Raw genomic sequence first — 18,912 nt, forward strand, 5'->3', positions numbered from 1 at the left:
GGTGAGAAGGAGAGAACAAGGCTTAATTAACACTGTGTGACTTGTGATCTTTGCAAATGATCTATCTAAAGAGAGAGAGTTTAAAAAACATTTTTATTTTGTAGAGCTGTTTTAATTTTCTCAGACCCTCTCAAGGATACTTATTAGACAAGCGGTAGAAATTACTGCGGTAAGGCAGAACTTGGTTAAGCATGCACTGCAAATGTAGTTAGTTCCTCTACAGCCACATTGGTAGGAAGAATGTGTTTTACAAATGCATTGGTTGAAGGAAAGCAGCAGTTTCTTGAGGGTGGAGGAATGAAAGGTTTCTTACCATTTGGTTGTCCTATGTCTCCACCTGCTGGTAAATCTGAATGATCTGTTTCTACTTCCCAGTCAACGTTTGATGGAGACAACTCAATGTTGGCGTCGACTCTGACAGGCAAAGGAACTGACTCAGGGTCTTCATGAACATGCAGCACAACCAGTTGGCATTCAGGCTGTCTGCTTGTGGCCTCAGCGTGGTTTTCCTTGTTTCTTTCATCAGGAAGGGCAGAAAGCAATACCTCTGCGGCTTCGCTCCCCAGAGGCTCATTCTCTGGAGTCCCAGCTTCCTCTGTGGTTTCGACACCAGGAGTAGGTTCCGTGAGATAGGACAAATCAAATGGAGGTGTGTAAGGTGCCAGCTCTTGCTTCAGGGCATCTTCCAAGGGAGGGTCACCGCCATAGACAAAGTGTTCAGGCTCTTTCATTAAATCTTCATCAATATTTTGGCCCATGACTTCATACTCAGAATCACCCCACGAGGCTTCAGAGGAACAGATATCTTGCTTCCCTGCCTCCCCATCAAATGGCATTTCAGGATTTCCTTCTGATAATGTCAGTTTACTCACGTCATCTATTGTTCCCGTGGATGTGTTGAGACCTGAGGCATCGCTGAAACTGTGGTCAAAGGCAGCTTCGCTGACATCCAGACAAGTGTCCGAGGCTAGCAAAGTATCAGGAACCGTGGCAGGATTCTCAGTAGCAAAAGCTTGCTCACGGTCCGACGGGCCCCCTGCATCGGTCTGATTCTCAGGAGAAAAGTCTTCTGATATCCAAGAGCTGTTGCTATCCACCGTTGGCTCTGGGTGAGTTACACAAGTATCAGTTCCCACGTTTTCAATCACTGGGATTGTTCTGTCAGTGGGTTCCAAAATTGGTGCTGTATCTGGGTTGGCTCCCTTTTCTGATGCTTTTAAACCTGTAATGTTTTCACATTTGTTTATTTCGGAAGGTTCAGGAGAACCTTTGTGAGAGGCAGGTTGAGAGGAGTCATTTGTGTTTGCCTGCTCGCCGACTCGAGGCAGCGGAATTGCGTCTTCAGGAGATAGTTCTGAAGTATATGGGACACATTCCTGTGCCGGCTCCTGACTGGCTTCTTCATCTCTCTCTGGCTCAGTGGGATATAACTCACTGGATTCCCCTTCAGGCCCCGTCCCAGCACTGATGTGCTGCTTCATCTCTGGCTTTGCTTCATAATCATGACATACATCAGGGCTGTTGGAAGCCTGGGAATTGCTGTCGTGGTCACAGTGAGTCAGTATATCAGGATTCTCACCATCTGTCTTCACACCGTAGGGTTGTTTCACATCCATCCACAAGTCGGGTGAAGCTGAGGCCAGCTGCCCACCCTCTTGGAAGTTGCCGTGTAAAATATCTGGAACAAACGCACCTTGGGGGCCCTCACTAGGGGTAGAGTCGTCCCATTCAGAGCCTGACTTCTTTATCAACTGGGTGGAAGAACGGACAGCAGGGAAATCTTCAGAGGCAATGCCTGAATCTGTCATTTCACTGGGGTGTGATTTTTCTTCTCCCCACCAACTTGTTTCTTGACACTCAGGAGTTGATACATTAGATATAACGCATCCATCTTCATCTGTGTGAGTAAATGTTGGGTCTGGCTGATTCCAGACAGACAGCACTGTATTCTGACACTGTTCTTGGGTAAGTATTTCAGAGGTGAGTTTGTCACTGGCAGAAGACATGGTCTGTTCTCTGGAATCCTTGTCTTTAATTTGCTCCAGGATTACAAGCTGGCTAATAAGCTGACCAGCTTCTGGGTCTGGCTGCCTTGGTTGAATGTTCCAAAGTTGCTCGTGGGCATTCTCCCCATTATTATCCAGAAAGTGTGACTCATGTTTATCACTGAAAGGACTGGTACAGTGCGTTTCCAGGGACTCATGTTTATCACTGAAAGGACTGGTACAGTGCGTTTCCAGGGATTCAGTATCACCCTGAATGGGTACTCCCCAGGGACCCACATTTTGGCGTGGTGAGGAATTCAGCTCTAGCACAGCACTTGAGTTAGATGATTCCCCTTCAAATGCCCTCTCAGTTGGTCGCCCTTCCTGTAGGGAGGCGTTCCACCACTCCGTGCTCTCAGCTGAGAAGCCAGCCATTTCCAAATTAGAATCATTTTCCTTCTTTCGTTCAGCTTTGGGAGATATTTGCCATATGACATCTCCCGTCCTCCCTGTTTCTGGAGAAGACCTCGTCTCCTTCTCCACTGCTGTAACCTGTACTTCAGTCTCCTTTAGTGGCAAGAAATTCCACTGATCAGGGCTGCTTTGTTGATTGTCACAGAATGGGTTTGACTTGTTCTCATTCTCTGCTGGTTCTGGACTGCCTATAGAGGCAGGACATTCCTCAGACTTGGGATCAGCTGTGGCCAAGGACTTATTAGATTCATTCAATGAATCCCAAGCTCTGAGTTCACTCTGAGCAACCTGGCAAGTGGCTGAATGGATCTCTTTCTCCACTGACTCTTCATCGCCCTCACTATCATCATCAGAACCTGAGCTTGTTGAAATGAACTTGGCGTCCTCTTGCTGCGCAGTTTCAGGAATATCACATTCACTTTTTTCCTGATGGCTAACCACTAGATTTCTTTCCTGATATACATCTAAATATTCAGAATATTTGCCTGTTTCAGGGCTAGACAAAGAGGAAAAGGAATCACCATCTATTGAGTCACTCCAAATCTCTAAATATTTAGGAACATTGTGACCTAAGCTCTTTTCAAACTTGTCCATTCTGTTTTTCTCTAAACCCTTCATTTCGGTAATTACTTCTACTTGACCATCAGTAGTAATTAGCTCAGATTCTTGGTAATTCTGTGTATTCCAATCATCTTGGTTTTCCTTCTGATGCCCAGTACTGGGTCCTTGGTCCCAGGAAGACAATGCAGCCGAAGAGTCATTTAGGTCAGGACTGGATGCACTTGAATGTGTATACTCACTAGAAATACTGTTTCTGTCATCATTTCCTGATAAATTGGCTCCTGGAGGGCTGTTTTCAGTATTCTTAACTTCGAGATTCTTAGTCATCTCAGAACTTGTGCAGTTGACCTGCACATCACTGTCTTTAGGGCCATCCCAAAGGTCAAGTCCTTGGGGACATCCATAAGGTAGGTCTTGGTTCATTCTCTCCGGCTCCGGAATGTTACGTTCTTCGGCTTCCTCCACATCCATTTCAGGTAGAGATACACTTATTGTGGAATTCAGCCTACCTGAAATTTCAGTAGTTTCACCTGAATTACTGTGACTCATGAGGTGCTCTTCACAGGTCTTTTTTGCCTGCAGGTGATCTGTGGACACCTCTGTTTGCACATCACAGGGGTCTGGAGTGTAAGACCCCTTCTCATGCTCTAATACCTCCTGGGGTTCCTCCGTTTGAGGACTGGAAGTGACTGAAAGAGAGCTGATTTTGCCTGATTCATTGGAGATTTCTGGATGATCAGATGCAGCTGGGGAAGGGCATTCCTGGCCACCTTGCCCTTTTCCAGAAGCCCCTGAGGTTCCATCCATCAGCTCCTCCTCACTGGGGCACTCCCTATCAGCGGCTCCCTGGGATTCCTTCTCAATTTTCTTTTGTCCATAACTGGGACCCCTCCAGGGATCTGAGCATGCAAAATGCCCTGAATTCTCAAGTCTGGTCACCAAATATGCCATATCACTTGGTGGGGTTCTCCTGCATGGGTCCTGCTTGTCAGGATCAAGTGTTCCTGACTCACTGGCTCCAGAGGCTTCCAGCATGTCTGGGATGTGACTGTCCTGAATTTTTTCGAATGAGCTGGAAGTTTCAGGAGATGATTTGCTTTGTTCTGGATCTGTAACATACGATGGGCCGGGTGACATTAATGACGACATGGCGTTATCTCTCATAACAGAATCCCAAATACTATTCGCGATCAGCTGCCCGCTTTTTTCATTCAGCATGTGAGAGTCGTTGGGTGCGGTGTCCAAGCTGTGCTCAGAAGAGGCAGGGAGTTCCCAATCTACCTGATTTGCTTCCTGATACTCCACGCTCCAGGGTTCCACCTGTCTCACTGAAAATCGGGTTTCGGGTTCAGAACCTTCAGCCATGTACCCTTGTGCCTGACCTTCACCGGTGATGGCCACAGCTGCACTGCAGTCATCCCAGTCCAAGTCGTTGTCCATATCTGAGATGGTCGCAGTAGACTGAGTGTCCTCCAGAATCACTCTGTTCCACAAGTCGAGATTGTCGGGGGCCGCCTGGCAGGAGTTAGCGCTGCTGTGCAGAAGTGTGAGCTGTCGGTTTGTTTCATTATACAGCTGCATCATGCTGGGGTCATCGTAGCTGGACTGGCTGCTTTCCCCGATGTCATCCTCCACGGAGGTGTTCTGCTCATCTGTGGGCTCTGCCTTGAGTAAATCTTTATCTGGGCTGTGAGGGGCATTTATTTCAGAGCTACCATCTGCGGGAGGTGAACCCCACATTTTCAGGTTCCCAGGACCTGAACTAATTCTATTTCTAGGTGGCTGCTTTGGGGACTGAGGAGGCATGTCAGCATCCCCTGAGGTACAGTTAGCATCTTGTGACTCGAAACCTGCCTCTTTAGCAAGTGGCTTGTCTTTGGTTTCTTTTTCGTCTCCAGCAAATGTTGGTGAAGTACAAGAGTCAGAGGTAGAGTAGTTGGTATCTAAGGGGGATGGCACCGAATCTTCCCCTATGTTGGATGCACTGTAATCGGAACATTTATAGGATAAGAAGGAATCTTCCCAAGGTGCTAGGACATCTGACCCTCCTTTCTTGTTACCCTCCTCAAAAAGTTTCCAGGAATCTACATTTTCAAACACCTTCCCGCTAATTTTTGGATCCACAAAACCATTCTGATCATCCTTTACTGGCTTAGAACTATTCCATGCATGATCCAGATCAGATGTGGGATTTCCAGATACAAGAATATCATCCCGGGAGTCATGGTTCTTCTTGCCCCAGATTTCTGGAACTGCTTCACTATTTGCATCACTGGGCGAACTGTCTATGAGGTCTTCTGAAGGGAAAGAAAACCCACTTTTTGCCATGGCCCACTCGTTTGGGTCCCTCACAGAAGGTGTCTCACCACTCATTGGGTGCAGATTCCAGGTATTTTTCAAAGCTTCGGCGTCATCTTCTTTAGCAAATGCTCTCCAGGCTGGGAATGACGCTGCAGCAGTTGGTTCCCCGTCATCCGTGGGATTTCCCCATGGCTCAGGCATGGCTGTGGGTGAGCGATCAGAACGCCACAAAGCAGCAAAGTCTTCTATCAGGTGGTTTGTTCCCTGAGGAAAAGCATTTGGCAAATGCGAGTTTTCAGGGGACATATCCTGAAAATGCAAGTTTTTCTCATTTTGGTCTTGAATATTATTGCGGCCCAGCCCAGGCTGACCAAATTCTGACTCCCAGGGACTTGACTTTGGGAAGTCGAGAGTCTTGGGGTGAAATATAGAATCTGAGGCTCTCCTATCAACTGGGCTTGGCTTATGATCTTTCCATGACTCAGGGCTCTGGAAGACAGATTCCTGTTCACTAGAACTCCATGCATCTGCAGCGTTTCTAGACTCAATTTCCAAACTACCCCACCAGCTGCTGCACCGTGCCTGGGTTGGAGGTGGCCCAGTGTGACCCGTGGTGACTGTTTTGGGGGTCATATCTTCTGAAGAGAGTAGAGCTGGTTCTTCAGTGGACGGTGAGCTCCCCACAAAGCTATTCATAGGTGTTGGTGGGACCCTCCTTCCAACATTTTTCAGACTTTCTGGTGAAGGAGATTCATCTTCTACAAACCCTGTCAGGCTCAAATTTCTTTCAGAATTATCACGGGGACTTTCTTGTCTCTGGACAAACTCCTCATCAAATTCCACAAGGCTATCTTTGCCAGTCCCTGACAAAAGAGAACTGGATGAATAGTTTGACACGTCCATCCCTATCCCATCAAGTCTCTTAGGCCCCGTGGAGAGCTGTCCTTCTGATGAATCGCTGTTGGGGAAGAAGTCATCTGTTGGGGAGTAGTCTGCAGAATGGGAAGATGGTTGGGACTGCCCAGAAACCATGGGTGCTGGGTCAAAGTTGAAAAGGTCAAAGGATTCACCGTGTTCTCCAGACGGGGCGTGCTCCTCCGCTACTGCCCCTTCAGGGATGGGACTGTAGGAGTCAAATCCTGGGAGGAGGCTGTGGTGAGGCCCAGCACCTTCTCCCACTGGACTGTCATCACTGAGGAAAACTGAGCTCTCCTTGGATGAGCGGCTGCTCCTAATGGTGGCCAGCCCGCTATCCGGGCTAACGAGGTCCACGTTGACATCCACCTGGGCCTGGTTAGAATCACTGAGATCGGGAGGGTTTTCCATGAAATTCACGGAGCTGGGCTGTGGCTCTATGTCAGAACCATACAACTCCATAATCCCGGAAGACCCCTGGGAGAGCGGGGCGCTGCCTGCCACTGCTTCTGTGGAGGATGTCCGGCTGTTAGACGCCATCTCTGGACACCTCCTATTGATGACTTCCTTGACCAGGAGAACCACGTGATCACAAGTCACTGAAGGGTTCTCCTGCTGATACACCAGAATCTCGTCACAGCCACATTCAAAGGGCTCCAGCTCCAGGCGAGGGTTCTGGCACTCTTCCAGTTCACAGCAAATCTGTCGGGGAGGCACAGGGATTTGTGTGAGCACTCAGGCTCTCTTAGCTCTTTGCAATTTGTCTTTCTTAATTTTTTGTAATGTAAAATTAATCTGTGTTCATCTGTCTAGAAAGAAGACAGAGAACTGAGAATTGTATAACATAAAACATGGAAAGTCTCACTTAATATACCACCAATGCTTTCTTTAATCCTACCAAATTGGCTTTTTGTTGAACCCAAAATCATTTAAAACCTTTCCTCAGTGTAACTTAATACCATCTTCCAACAGGAGTAAAATTCAACTTTGCAAAAGCCAGAGATAATGCTGGTTGCTGACAAAACTAGGGGAAAAGTATTGGAATAAGGGAAAATGGGGCAGAAGAAAGGCTCTTGTTGGTAGCAGGCAGCCAGGACCTGCTTTAACCTCTGAAAGCCTCAGAAGGCAAGAGAGAAAGTAGGAAAGAGAAAGCAGCTACCAGGGGCAGCTTTCTCAACGGCACTCAGGCCCCAACTGTCTCTTCCTGCCCCAGGAAGCATCTACACGGGGCGCAGAACAGACAAAGCTGCTTTGGAAGGCAGGGAGATGTGTGATGGTCAGTGTGAGGCCAAAACTGGGCTGTAGCTCTGATTTTTTTAGGAAATGTTGAAGATATTTTGCACACTGGGCATTTGAAATGGCCCCATAGGATTAGTGGAGGTAATAATAACAACAACAACAACAATAGTAACAACTACAGAGCTCACATAGATAGTAATAATAAATTAACATTTATTGAATGCTTTCATATGCCAGGCACCATTCTAAGGGTTTTATGTGCATTATCTCCTTTAATCCTCATAATAATTCTACAAGGTAGGAACTTTTTATCCCCAATTTTCCAGTGAGGAAATAGAGAGACAGGAAGCTTAAATAACTTGACCAACAACACACAGCTAACAAGTGATGGAGCCACATTTTGAACTCAGGCAGTCCAGCTGCAAAGGCTGACCCTTAACCAACTGGGACCACATGGCCAAAGAAGGATTCCTCTAGAGCAGTCTTGACTTTATGTTGCTCAAGATTTCAAGGAGATGTCTCTTGGGCAAATGGGTGGGGAGGGTTGGGATGGGGACCGAGGAGAGACAGGGTGGAGTCAACTCAAGGGCTTCTAACCTCTTCATACACTCTTCTACTTCTGTCTGTTTTAGATTAACCAATTTCTAGATTGATTTGCTACAAAAAGTGATTTGCAAACCACTGTATTGGAGGCTTAGGAGACCTAAGTCCTGTCCCTAGGAAACCAGTGACCAAAGATAAAATTCAGCTTTGAAACTCAGTGCAGAGCAAAGCACTAAAAAAGCCACAGGCTGGTGATGCAATTCACAGATATATGTGGGTCAGAAGGGTACCAAAAGCATCTGAAGCAGGAGAAGGGGGCTCATTCATATCTGGACTTGAGAGGGCACAGAGAGGCTGGAGAGTGACTTCAGTCATATATCAAGAAATGGATCTCTTGGGGGACAGAAGGTGAGGATGTCAAAGAAGGGAGTTGAGACTTCACCTCTAGCCACCTGTGGGTAGACCAGTTGTCTAATCCATTAGTGAGGAAAGATAAGTGATGGAACCGTTCTATGTCCATGTCATCCATATTATAATGAATTACATATGTTCTCATATTAGTTATTAAATACACCTGCTTTGGCATACCCACTGCCCTATTTTCATTAATTTTGTCTATTTCTTATATTTCCAAAGCCTTGGGTTAAAAGACTCTGTTCTCAACCAAGAAGATCTGACTGATTACCCAATAAGAATTTTAGTACCCGGAGAAAAACTTTTTTTTTTTAAACATATATGAATGTTTTTCTCAAGACATATCCAAGGTGTCAACGTGGTTGTGGTCAAAAAACTAACTTGGATTAAAGCTTCAGATCACAGTTACTAAACACTGGAGACCAAACAGATGTTTAGTCAGGGACTAAACTTTGTTATCACCAGGTAGCAGTCCTCAAGGAAAACGGTACCCAAAGGAGGACTAGCCCTTATTGGGTAAAAAAGATATGATCTTTCTCTTTATGAATTTAGCCTAGAAACGAAACGGTTATGGGGCTCTTTTAAATGCCCCTATGTGGGGTGAAGGGAGTCAAAAGGTACAAACTTCCAGTTATAAAATAAACAAGTCATGGAGATGTCATGTACTGCATGGAGACTATAGTTAATAATACTGTACTGCGGATTTGAAAGCTGCTAAGAGTAGAGAGCAGTCCTCATCGCAAGAAAAAACCTGTCATTATGTATGGTGATGGATTTTAACTGGACTTATTGTGGTGATTATTTCACAACATATCCAAACATTGACTCATTATATTGTACACTCGAAATATAATGTTATCTGTCAATTATACCTCAATTAAAAAAAAAAGACCAACTTTTATCTCACTGACAATTCTATTTAGACGATTTTTTGGTAATACAGCATCAAAACTAAAAACTAAAAATCTGAATTAAAGCACTGAAAACTAATTAATTAGTTAATTAATTAATATAGCATTGAAACTAAAAATCTGAATTAAAGCACTGATAAATAAATAAATCATTAACTAACTAACTAACAGAATGTGCAAAATACCCCCAACATTTCTTAAAACTCAAACTCTAGGACCTTATCTCTTGGACCAATTTCTTTAAGTCAGCAGTCCATGGCCATCTTCCACCGCATGTTCTGAGAGCCAGCAGGAGGGGAGATGCAGTGAAATGTGCTGGGTCAAGGAGGTCCTTACCTGACTGCACAGCTCTAGGTTCTCAGAGTACACAGCGATCTGTCGTCTGGGCTGCTGCTCCTCCGACAGGTAGTTGGCCAAGAGGATGAGGACATCAAAACCGAACTTGTCTGAGAATGCTTTCAAATCACTGGTGATACTGCTGTGAAACATACAGTCCTGAAACAACAGTCAATTTGATATTAATGTCAAACTGCCCAGCTCTGGGGAGTTGTGCCACAAATTTGTCCAGTCTTAGGATGTATTACCACTGATACTTATTATGAGATGCAAATGAAATAAACACTTTGCTTTGAGAAAGTTTGGAAATTTTCATGCTATTGCTTAAAATATACTTTTGCTTTTTTTGTTTTGTTTTCCTAAACCAGGAAAGGAAGGCATCTTTGCTATTATTATTAAGAATAGTTTAGAGAGGAACAAATAGCTTAACATCTTTTTCCTAAAATGTTTATTCAAATACTGACTTTGTAAAACATACTTTTCCTTTTATTGTTCATTGGACATAGGAATGTCTGCTGAATATTATTATTGATACAACCCACTAGAAAAATAGGAGGAAGTTATTGTTCTTTTCTATAAGTGTTTTCTAATGGTTATCATTAACTCCAAGCAGAATTCCTAAAGATGGATTTAGCTGAGTCTACTGAATGCCTTTTATTCCAGTGTAGAAGTATAGGAGATTTGTGTTAGGGATGTGACGTCAGATCTGCTTGCTCTAAGTGGTAGCTAAGGAGGAATGAATAACTGTGGAAAAGGGACCCATTACCGCAGAGTACCCAGACCTGTGACTCACATCATCTGTGGAAATGTTCTGGCCTTTTCGAGTTTTATTAACTACAATGAGAACCACTTTGTCAGCAATGGTTGTCTTTCTTAAAAAAATAAAATAATTATGCGTGGCATATACTAGTTCTTCAAGAAAAGTTTGTTGAATGACTGGAGAGACATATATACAAAATCAACCTGTGCTACATAATCCTTTATCATAGTGTATATATATATATAATAGCACATGTAAATGACAATCATATAATCATCAACTGACAGTCCACTGCTCTACTCAGTGAAAATCACCATGATGTGCATTCAAGAGATATAAAGAATTCTAACTTTTTTCTGCTTACAAAGTCATCAGAATTATGCATGCCACTGGTAAAACATTAAAGCAGTACAGAAATGTGTCCCATAGGAAGTGGAAGTACCACGTACCTCCTCCTCAGATAACCATTATGAAGAACTAAACAGTGCAGTGCATATAGGTGCAGATTTTTTTCATGTCCAGATTAATGTTTGCATATGGTAGCCCTTTGACACTTGTGGATTTGATATTTGTGGCTTAGACTATTTACTAGCCACTTAAAATTGCCGTAAGACATGTACTCTGTAATTCTGCTGAGCCAAATCTCAAGGTCGATGAGGTTCCCTTGAGGGCACACAAGAAACCTGGCAGTTGGGTGGGCCCAGCCCATCACCAGCTTCCATGCCTCTAGGAGCCTTTTTGTCCACTCCTGAGGCCACTACTCTCATTAGGCATCTTCAGTTACAAGGTGCACATGGGAATTCACAAAGATCTCAGGATATATTGCTGATGAATACAAAGGATCTATCGCACTGACTTGGTAATGAAATTTATCATGCTCAAATACAATAGCTTTTGGAAGTATGCACATGGTCAGCTTTCATGCTTTTAATTTATTGTCCAAGTGTCATAATAATAATAATCTTTAGGTACTTCAAAAAAATTAATTCACCCACAAAAGAAGTAGATATTTAAAGTGAGATTTTTTTAAAAAAAATTGAACCTCCTATTATACACAATGTGCATTCAATAGATAAAATTATTTCAAATCATCATTGGTATTAACCATCAAGAACCTCAATGCTGAGCTTTTTGCCATTAAGAATTGTAAATGAAGATATGGTCCCAAAGGAAAACAGTAATGGACAACTCCACATACATCTTATCTCCAGTGACTGAAGGCTTTGACACAAGAAGACTTACAATTTTCCTTTCAAAATATTTTTTTCATTATGTACATAAACTCATTCCCCCCAACATATTTATAAATGCTTGAAAGAAGACACACCATTTCTAAGAGATTTCACATACAATAACACTTGTCACGACACTCCGAGCTGGGTCACTCAAACAAGAGAAGGCTGGTTTTACTGGTACCTCAGCACAAGATTAAGATTCAGTAGAATAAGCATTATTCAAAGCCATACTTGTAGAACATTTGCTATTCAAAAATGTTGGCTGAGCTCCAACCTGTTTGGATTTGTCTGTGTTAGGGACTTCCGTGGTGGTCTAGTGGTAAAGAATCCACCTTCCAATGCAGGGGACGCAGGTTCGATCCCTGGTTGGGGAACTAAGATGGCACATGCTGTGGGGCAACTAAGCCCATGTGCCACAACTACTGAGCCCGCACACCGCAACAAAAGATCCCACATACCTCAATAATGATCCCGCATGCAGTAACAAACACACGGCGCGCGGCCAAAAAATTTTTTAAAAAATAATTAATTAAATTATGGCTCTAGGATCTTGCTAAACTCAAGTCCAGTGGCACTGGCATTGTCAGGCATCTTGTTAGAAATGTAGAGTCTCGGGTCACACCCCAGACCTACTGAAGCAGAATCTGCATTTCCCACAAATCCTAGGCAATTCAAATGCACATGGAAACACGAAGAGCACTGCTCTAGGGAGCCATTTTTAATTCATATATTTTCCTGTGAACCAATCCTTTGGGCTCTCTCAATGTAGTCACAGGACTTTTACTGACTCAGGCCCTTAGCTCCTTGCCCCTCACACCAGCCTCATCATAAACATCATCCTGGGGTGTGTCTTTCTTGGCCGCTTTGTTAGAGGTTCTCATTTAGCAGTCCAGGATTGGGTCCAAGAATCTGTAATTTCATTATGTACCTCAAGTGATTCTTAGAATCAAGCTGCTTTGACTAATACTTCCCCAGTTTTCCTATGGGTGGCCCCGAATTCCACAGGATCACATGAGGTATTGATAAAACAAAGATTTATGTGAAGCATTTAGGCATATTAGAGAAATAAAATACTTACATTTTACAGTCACCCCAAAACAGACTGTCAACAACTATGTCCTATCCGCCCTAATAAAATTGCCCAAACCAGATTCAATCTCACTGGCTTTAGGATAATGTCAGGAGTTTCGTGTTTAAAACAGAATCAAACAAGGGAATGAGTAAGATTCTTCAGGAATCCGGGAGGCAGAGTCTGTTTGTTCTACTTTTATGCCGGTGCTGTTTGCATAGGACATAATTTATTATTATCTTCTAGCTACACAGGGAGTCATGTGCGGTAACAGCTCTTATGTTGCTGACAAGCTAGGCTGGCCCTGAATAAATACCACTTCATCATCAACACAACCCAACTGTAGATACAGGTTGGCATTTTATTCCCCCCATCTGCCTTCTACCTGATAAATTAGTGTTTTCGTTACGAGTATACAAATACTATCTGTTAATCTGCTCAAATGCCTCCAAAATGTTTTCCCTACCTTAAGTTAAAATTATATATATATATATATATCCCACTCAATTTGCCAAAGGTTTAGGAAAGAAAGGAATCCTACCTTCATTTACCACCTAACCCCACCATCCAAACTTCCACATTTGAAATATGACCCCAGCCTGAGATTGCTGCATGGAATTCAGGAAGTTACTTTACTAATCATTACACCTGGGAAATGACTGGCCAAAACCCAGACTATTCCGACACACTAGTTAGGAAGAATGGGAAAGTGCTCCCTGTCAGTCTTCTGTCACTCATGGACGCAGAGATTAGATCATTAAACATTTTTAGAGGTCATGCATTCTTTTGCTTCAGTAATTCCTAGTTTTGAAATGAGTAGGAAGACCTGAAAACGTAGGGAGAAAAAGGCTTTGTTATTTCCTGGCCAAAAGCAAGGTGTAGATCTCAAGGGCCCTAAGAAGAGGTTGATGATCATAAGGGCAAAGGGCAGGAAAACAGAAATGATGGGGCTCTATTTTAACTAATATGACAACCAAGATAGTGTAGTGTCCAACAGATTTAATATATTAGTGGTTGAAAGTACTTGGACAAATGCAGTGGAAAATTCCATTCTCTCACAAAATTCTATTTTATTGATGTTTCTTATTCCATTGCTCTGAAAATTTTAGTTTTTATTCCATACACGGATAGCTTTAGTGCATCACATGAAATAAAAGTGATCTAAATAATGTCTTATACACATCTGAGTCCTTAAATGTGCATATTCTTTGAAAGAGAAAAACCCACTCTCCTTACATTGCTCATATATTTGTATTTCTATTGTCTTCTGAATCCCTCCTGGCAGGTTTCTGCCCCCCATCATTCCATTGAAACGGCTGTTCTCAAAAGTAAAATCATTTCCAGGTCACCAAATCCCCAAATCTGTTTCCTGTTCTTACTCTAATTAACTTCTCCCAAGAATCTCAAGAGGTTGATCTTCCCTCCTTCTTGAAATATTTAACTTCTTCACTTTCCTGTCATTGCACTCTCCTTGCTCTTCTCCCAACTCACTGGCTACTCCTCAGTCACCTTTGCTAGTTCCTCTCCCTTAGTCAACCTCTAAATGTTCCTAACCCCTTTCTCTTTGTCTATACATTCTCCTTAGTGATTTCATCCAGTCACATGGCTTTCAAACTGCCTATCTGCCAGTGACAACCAAATCACATCCACCTGAACAGTAACCTTGGTTATCCATGTGATATCATCACATCAATGTCTAATAAGCATCTCAAATAAAATACAACCTACCTCCACCCCAGTTTCCTCCATAGCATCAAATGGCACCACCATCCACCCAGTTACTCAAGCCAAACATCTAAGAATTATTCTTGATTCCTTTTTCCCCCACATTCTTCACATAATCCATCAGCAAATCCTGTTAACTTTCCCTCTAAAACATATCTCAAGTCCAGACACTTCCCTCACTTCTCTCCATCTCTGTTAGTGTCATAGCCACAGTTGCCAATATCTCTTCCCTGAACTTGGGTGAGAGCCCTTCAACTGGTCTCCCTGTAGCTGCTCTTGTCTCCTCTCCCTGCGATCAGTTCTCCACACAGGACCAAGAAAGAGCTTTGAAAAAATGTAACCAGAACCATGATATTCTTCTGCTTAAAACCCACTCAAAAGTTTCTCAATGGAATAATTATTATTTACATTGCTTTATTTGTTTTAAAACAGGGAAGAGACAGGTTTAATGTCCTCGAGACTGAGTTCTTATAAATCAATGAGAAAAAGCAGACATAGCAATAGAAAAAATAGTTGGTGAACGTAAAAGACAATTTACAATTGAAATACCTGAAACCATTAACAATCAAAGAAATCCTCTGATAAGAAAATGTTTCATCTTCTCTTTTCCTATGATTGGTAAATACGGCTGGATGGGCATTCTCATACACTGTTAAAAATATATTCTAAAGAAATAATCATATATACACACAAAAGGTTTGTGGGCAAAGCTTTTCACTGAATTATTACTATAATAACTAAAATTTGAAACAGTCTAAATGTCCAACAATAGAGAACTGGTTCAATAAATTATGGAACAGTAACATAAAAGAATATTATGCTGCTATTAAAAATCATGCTATCAAAGAATACTTAATGACACAAGAAAAGATTATAGTGTAAAGTAGAAAATAATTTCTATAATCATATAAAATTAGAATGTCATTTCTATAGGTATTCAACTAATATATATTGAAGTTAACATATGATGGATATTAAGATACCTTGATATTAAAGTTGTCATAATTTAGCCAAATTGCTAATCTATAATCTGATTGTGTCTCTCCACTATTTTAGGACACTCTCTCCAAGGTTCGTAGTAAAGACTTTGGAGGTTAACTCTGGCTTTGCCATTCACTAGCTGGGTGCCTTGAGTGAGTTTCTCTCATCTCTCTGAGCCTTAGAGTTCCTCATCTGTAAACCCTCACCTCATAACACTGTTGTGAGTACTAAGGACATATGTGTATCAAGAAGCAGGCCCAGTGTTTGGCATATAGTAGACAGTAAATGTTAAATCCCTTTCCTTTCCTGCTTCTTCAACTATCAAAAGGTCGTTCTTAGGATTCATGGGAGTAATTTGATTCATAGGAAGTATTTCACAAATTCTTCGTATGGGAACTGAATATTCATATTACAATTCCTTACCTTATATCCTTTATAATACTGTGAACTTTTAAATGATAATCACACACATCTTTTAAGTCATTAAAGTGATTCACATGTAAAATTCCTAGATATGAGACGACAGAGGAAGTTACATATGAAGCAAAGTCATTTAAAAAGTAATATAAGATATAAAAACTCTGGGTCAGGCAGTGTTTCTCATTAATGGACCCTTTATCCTTAATTCCAAGTTAGACTCAGTGAATGAGCTTCTGTTTGCCACTATACAAATAAAGCAACAGAAAAGTGTGTAGTGATTTTTTCCTTTAGCCAAATCACCATGGATAGAGCCTTTTGCATCATTCCAAGTGCCATACTACCTTTGAGATAGGCTGGGACCTGGGACCCTTTGCTGCAGTGCTTGCACCTGGACAAACGTCTCCTTGAGCAACCAAGTTCAAAGAAACTATAAGGGACTAAAAGTAATTGTGTACATGGGCCGTTGGGACCCAATTATGGACAACAAGATCCAAAAACCTAAAAAAACCCAAAAAAACAAAAACACCCAACTGACACTTCTGAAGAGCAGGGAGCAAAAACAGGGGGTTGGGAGCAAAAGCAGGGTACTGCGCATGCCCCCTGCACTCGACACCACGAAAGGGGTGGGCAGACCACCTAAGCCGCCCCTCTGGCCCGACCCCCTGGACACACCCCTACCCTCACCCCATGTAAGGAACAAGCTTGTCCCCGCCCCCCACCCCCACTTCCGGGAGCGAGCAAGGGAACCTGTTACTTGTTTTCCCTCTCCCCCTCCTGCAGCAGGGGCCCCATTAAAGCCTTGCCTGAATTTCTTGTCCGGCCTCTTATCAATTTCTGTTGATTAAGGAAGACCAATAACCCTGGTCAGTATCACATCCAATGGATTTTATTCCTCGTGCTAGTACTTTCCATTTAGGTCCAGTACTCTGGACTACACACATAATCCAAAACAGTTGTCTCTCTTACAAATTACAAATGAAGTATATTGAGTAATGCTTTTATTAAATAAAAGAAAAATAAATTATTTTCTGATGTCATGGACAAGCTGTTCACAGATTTATTATGTCTGAAATTTTTTTCTTCTTCCAGGAAATAGGAAAATCAAGTGAGCAGATATAATCTGTAGGTAGGATGCTTGTATAAAAATCATGACCAAGATTAAAACACAAGCTCATACAGCTTCATCTTTGAGAACAGTGAGTCTCAGAAAGATAGTATGACAATCCATAACTACCTTGTAAGCAAAATGGTCAGCATGGATTGCTGAGTTACTGGAATTTATGAGTATAGTTTGACATTTATACTCAGCATAGATTTACTTCTAGACTGAGGACTATTTTATCAAGATACATGAAAAATGCTGAGGTATGTACACAAACGTTCTTACTGAAAGCTTCATGATTTATGCTACCAAAATTCCATTATGATGTTTAAAATATTCAGCAATAATAAAGTCTGATAATTTTGACAGGAAAATGATTTATGAGAACAGAAAATGCATAAATTAAAGAGATTTTATTTATTCTGTTTTTTGTATGCTTTAATTGGTAAGCAAAGATATTCCCCATGTTCTCACCACATGTTATTTTTAAAAAACTCTATGGTTCTTATTTCTATAAGCTAGCCAAGGCATTTTAGTAGTAAAAACTTCACTGGGTCTATTTAAACTATATTATGCATCATATTTTGAAAATAGAGCCAAGCAGTATACGTTATCATCCAAAAAGAGAGCCCTTTCATGAAAAGATTTTGTGAAAATTAAAATACTACAATATATAAATGAATAACAAATATATATTAATATACTTTTCATTTAAACCAATAGTATATTGCCTAAAATGATTTCATCATACACTGTTTCTGCATTAAGCACTCTGTTAAATGCTTTACATCATCTCATTTAAACTTTAAGATGTCCAGATGATGTTGGTAACATTATTTCTGTTTTGCATTGAGAAAATGGAGGGTTTAGAAGGTTAAGTAATTGATGTTACACAGCTCACATGTATGAAAACAGGACTTGGTCCCAGGTGAGTCTGACTTCAGAGCCCAGGTTCTAACCTATATGTTATTCTCAAATGAAATAATTTTTGAAAGATATTACTAACTCCATTTTTAATTTCATAAAAGTTTTTTGCTACTCCATTTACTTCCATTTGTTATTAATTCTCCCTTGTCACTATACACAAGCAAGCCACATCCTTGATTTTAACCAATGCTAAAAATGTGATGCTTAAGCTTTCTGATGAGTCAATATTATCATGTTTTATGATCAATTTCCAGTTTCTCATTTACTCTATAAAATATTGGTGTAGGCTGACCACTAACTCATGTATGAGCCTAATTGAAAACTTGCCCAAAGAAACTGCTATAAAGTTTCTGGCAGCAATATGTACTTTTTAAAAGTTGGGCATGCATGTGTACACACACAAAAAAGCAGATGAACTGGCATAGTCACGGTTTGTCCGGAATTACCCTCATGTAGTTTTTCTTGCTCTGATACCTTAGACACACAAACAATGGAAGAATCCCCACTTTACCATTTAGTGTGTAAAAAAATCTCATCATTTAAGGATGCTCCTAACATTACTTTCCTTCTGCTCAAAAGCCTAGGGAAACCAGGAATTAGGATTACAGGAAGGGGGTACAAAGACAAAAGAGGTAATTTTTTTTACCCCAGTGGAGTGGGCATCTTAATACAAAGAGCCTATAATATCACCATTGTTTCAAGCAAAGCCCTCTTGTAAAGGCACAACTAGCAAAGACGAATTGATGTATCAATCTGCAGATGCTTCAATTTAGGTCAAGCATGTCATAAGTATTAGAGAAGAAGCCAAAAATCTTGTAAGCAATCATCCTTGTAAGGTCATCATTTGGGTTGAAGAATTCAAGAATAGAGGGAGACAGCACATGAGTACTGAAAACCACTGTTTTCAAGTCATGGGACAAATAATTATAAACATTTCATTAATGGAGGGAAAGAGAGAAAGAGAGAGAGAGAGAGAAGGGGGGAGGGGAGGGGAGTGGTAAAGATGCGAGGGGG

The 18,912-nt window shown here is 41.6% G+C and overlaps 1 protein-coding gene across 4 annotated transcripts in view; it reads right to left on the reverse strand.

Moving 5' to 3' along the window:
* The window catches only part of PRUNE2 (prune homolog 2 with BCH domain), a 270,129-nt gene that overhangs the window by 88,858 nt on the left and 162,359 nt on the right, over positions 1–18,912 (reverse strand). For all 4 annotated transcript variants that reach the window (XM_081236833.1, XM_081236832.1, XM_081236831.1 and 1 more), the window contains exons 7-8: positions 9,680–9,838; positions 314–6,938 (exon numbers count right to left, since the gene is read on the reverse strand). In XM_081236833.1, coding sequence (XP_081092959.1) covers positions 314–6,938; positions 9,680–9,838 — 6,784 coding nt within the window. The remainder of the gene's footprint in view (positions 1–313; positions 6,939–9,679; positions 9,839–18,912) is intronic.

This window comes from Mesoplodon bidens (assembly GCF_964165515.1).
Source record: "Mesoplodon bidens genome assembly, chromosome: 6".
Lineage (NCBI taxonomy): Eukaryota > Metazoa > Chordata > Mammalia > Artiodactyla > Ziphiidae > Mesoplodon > Mesoplodon bidens.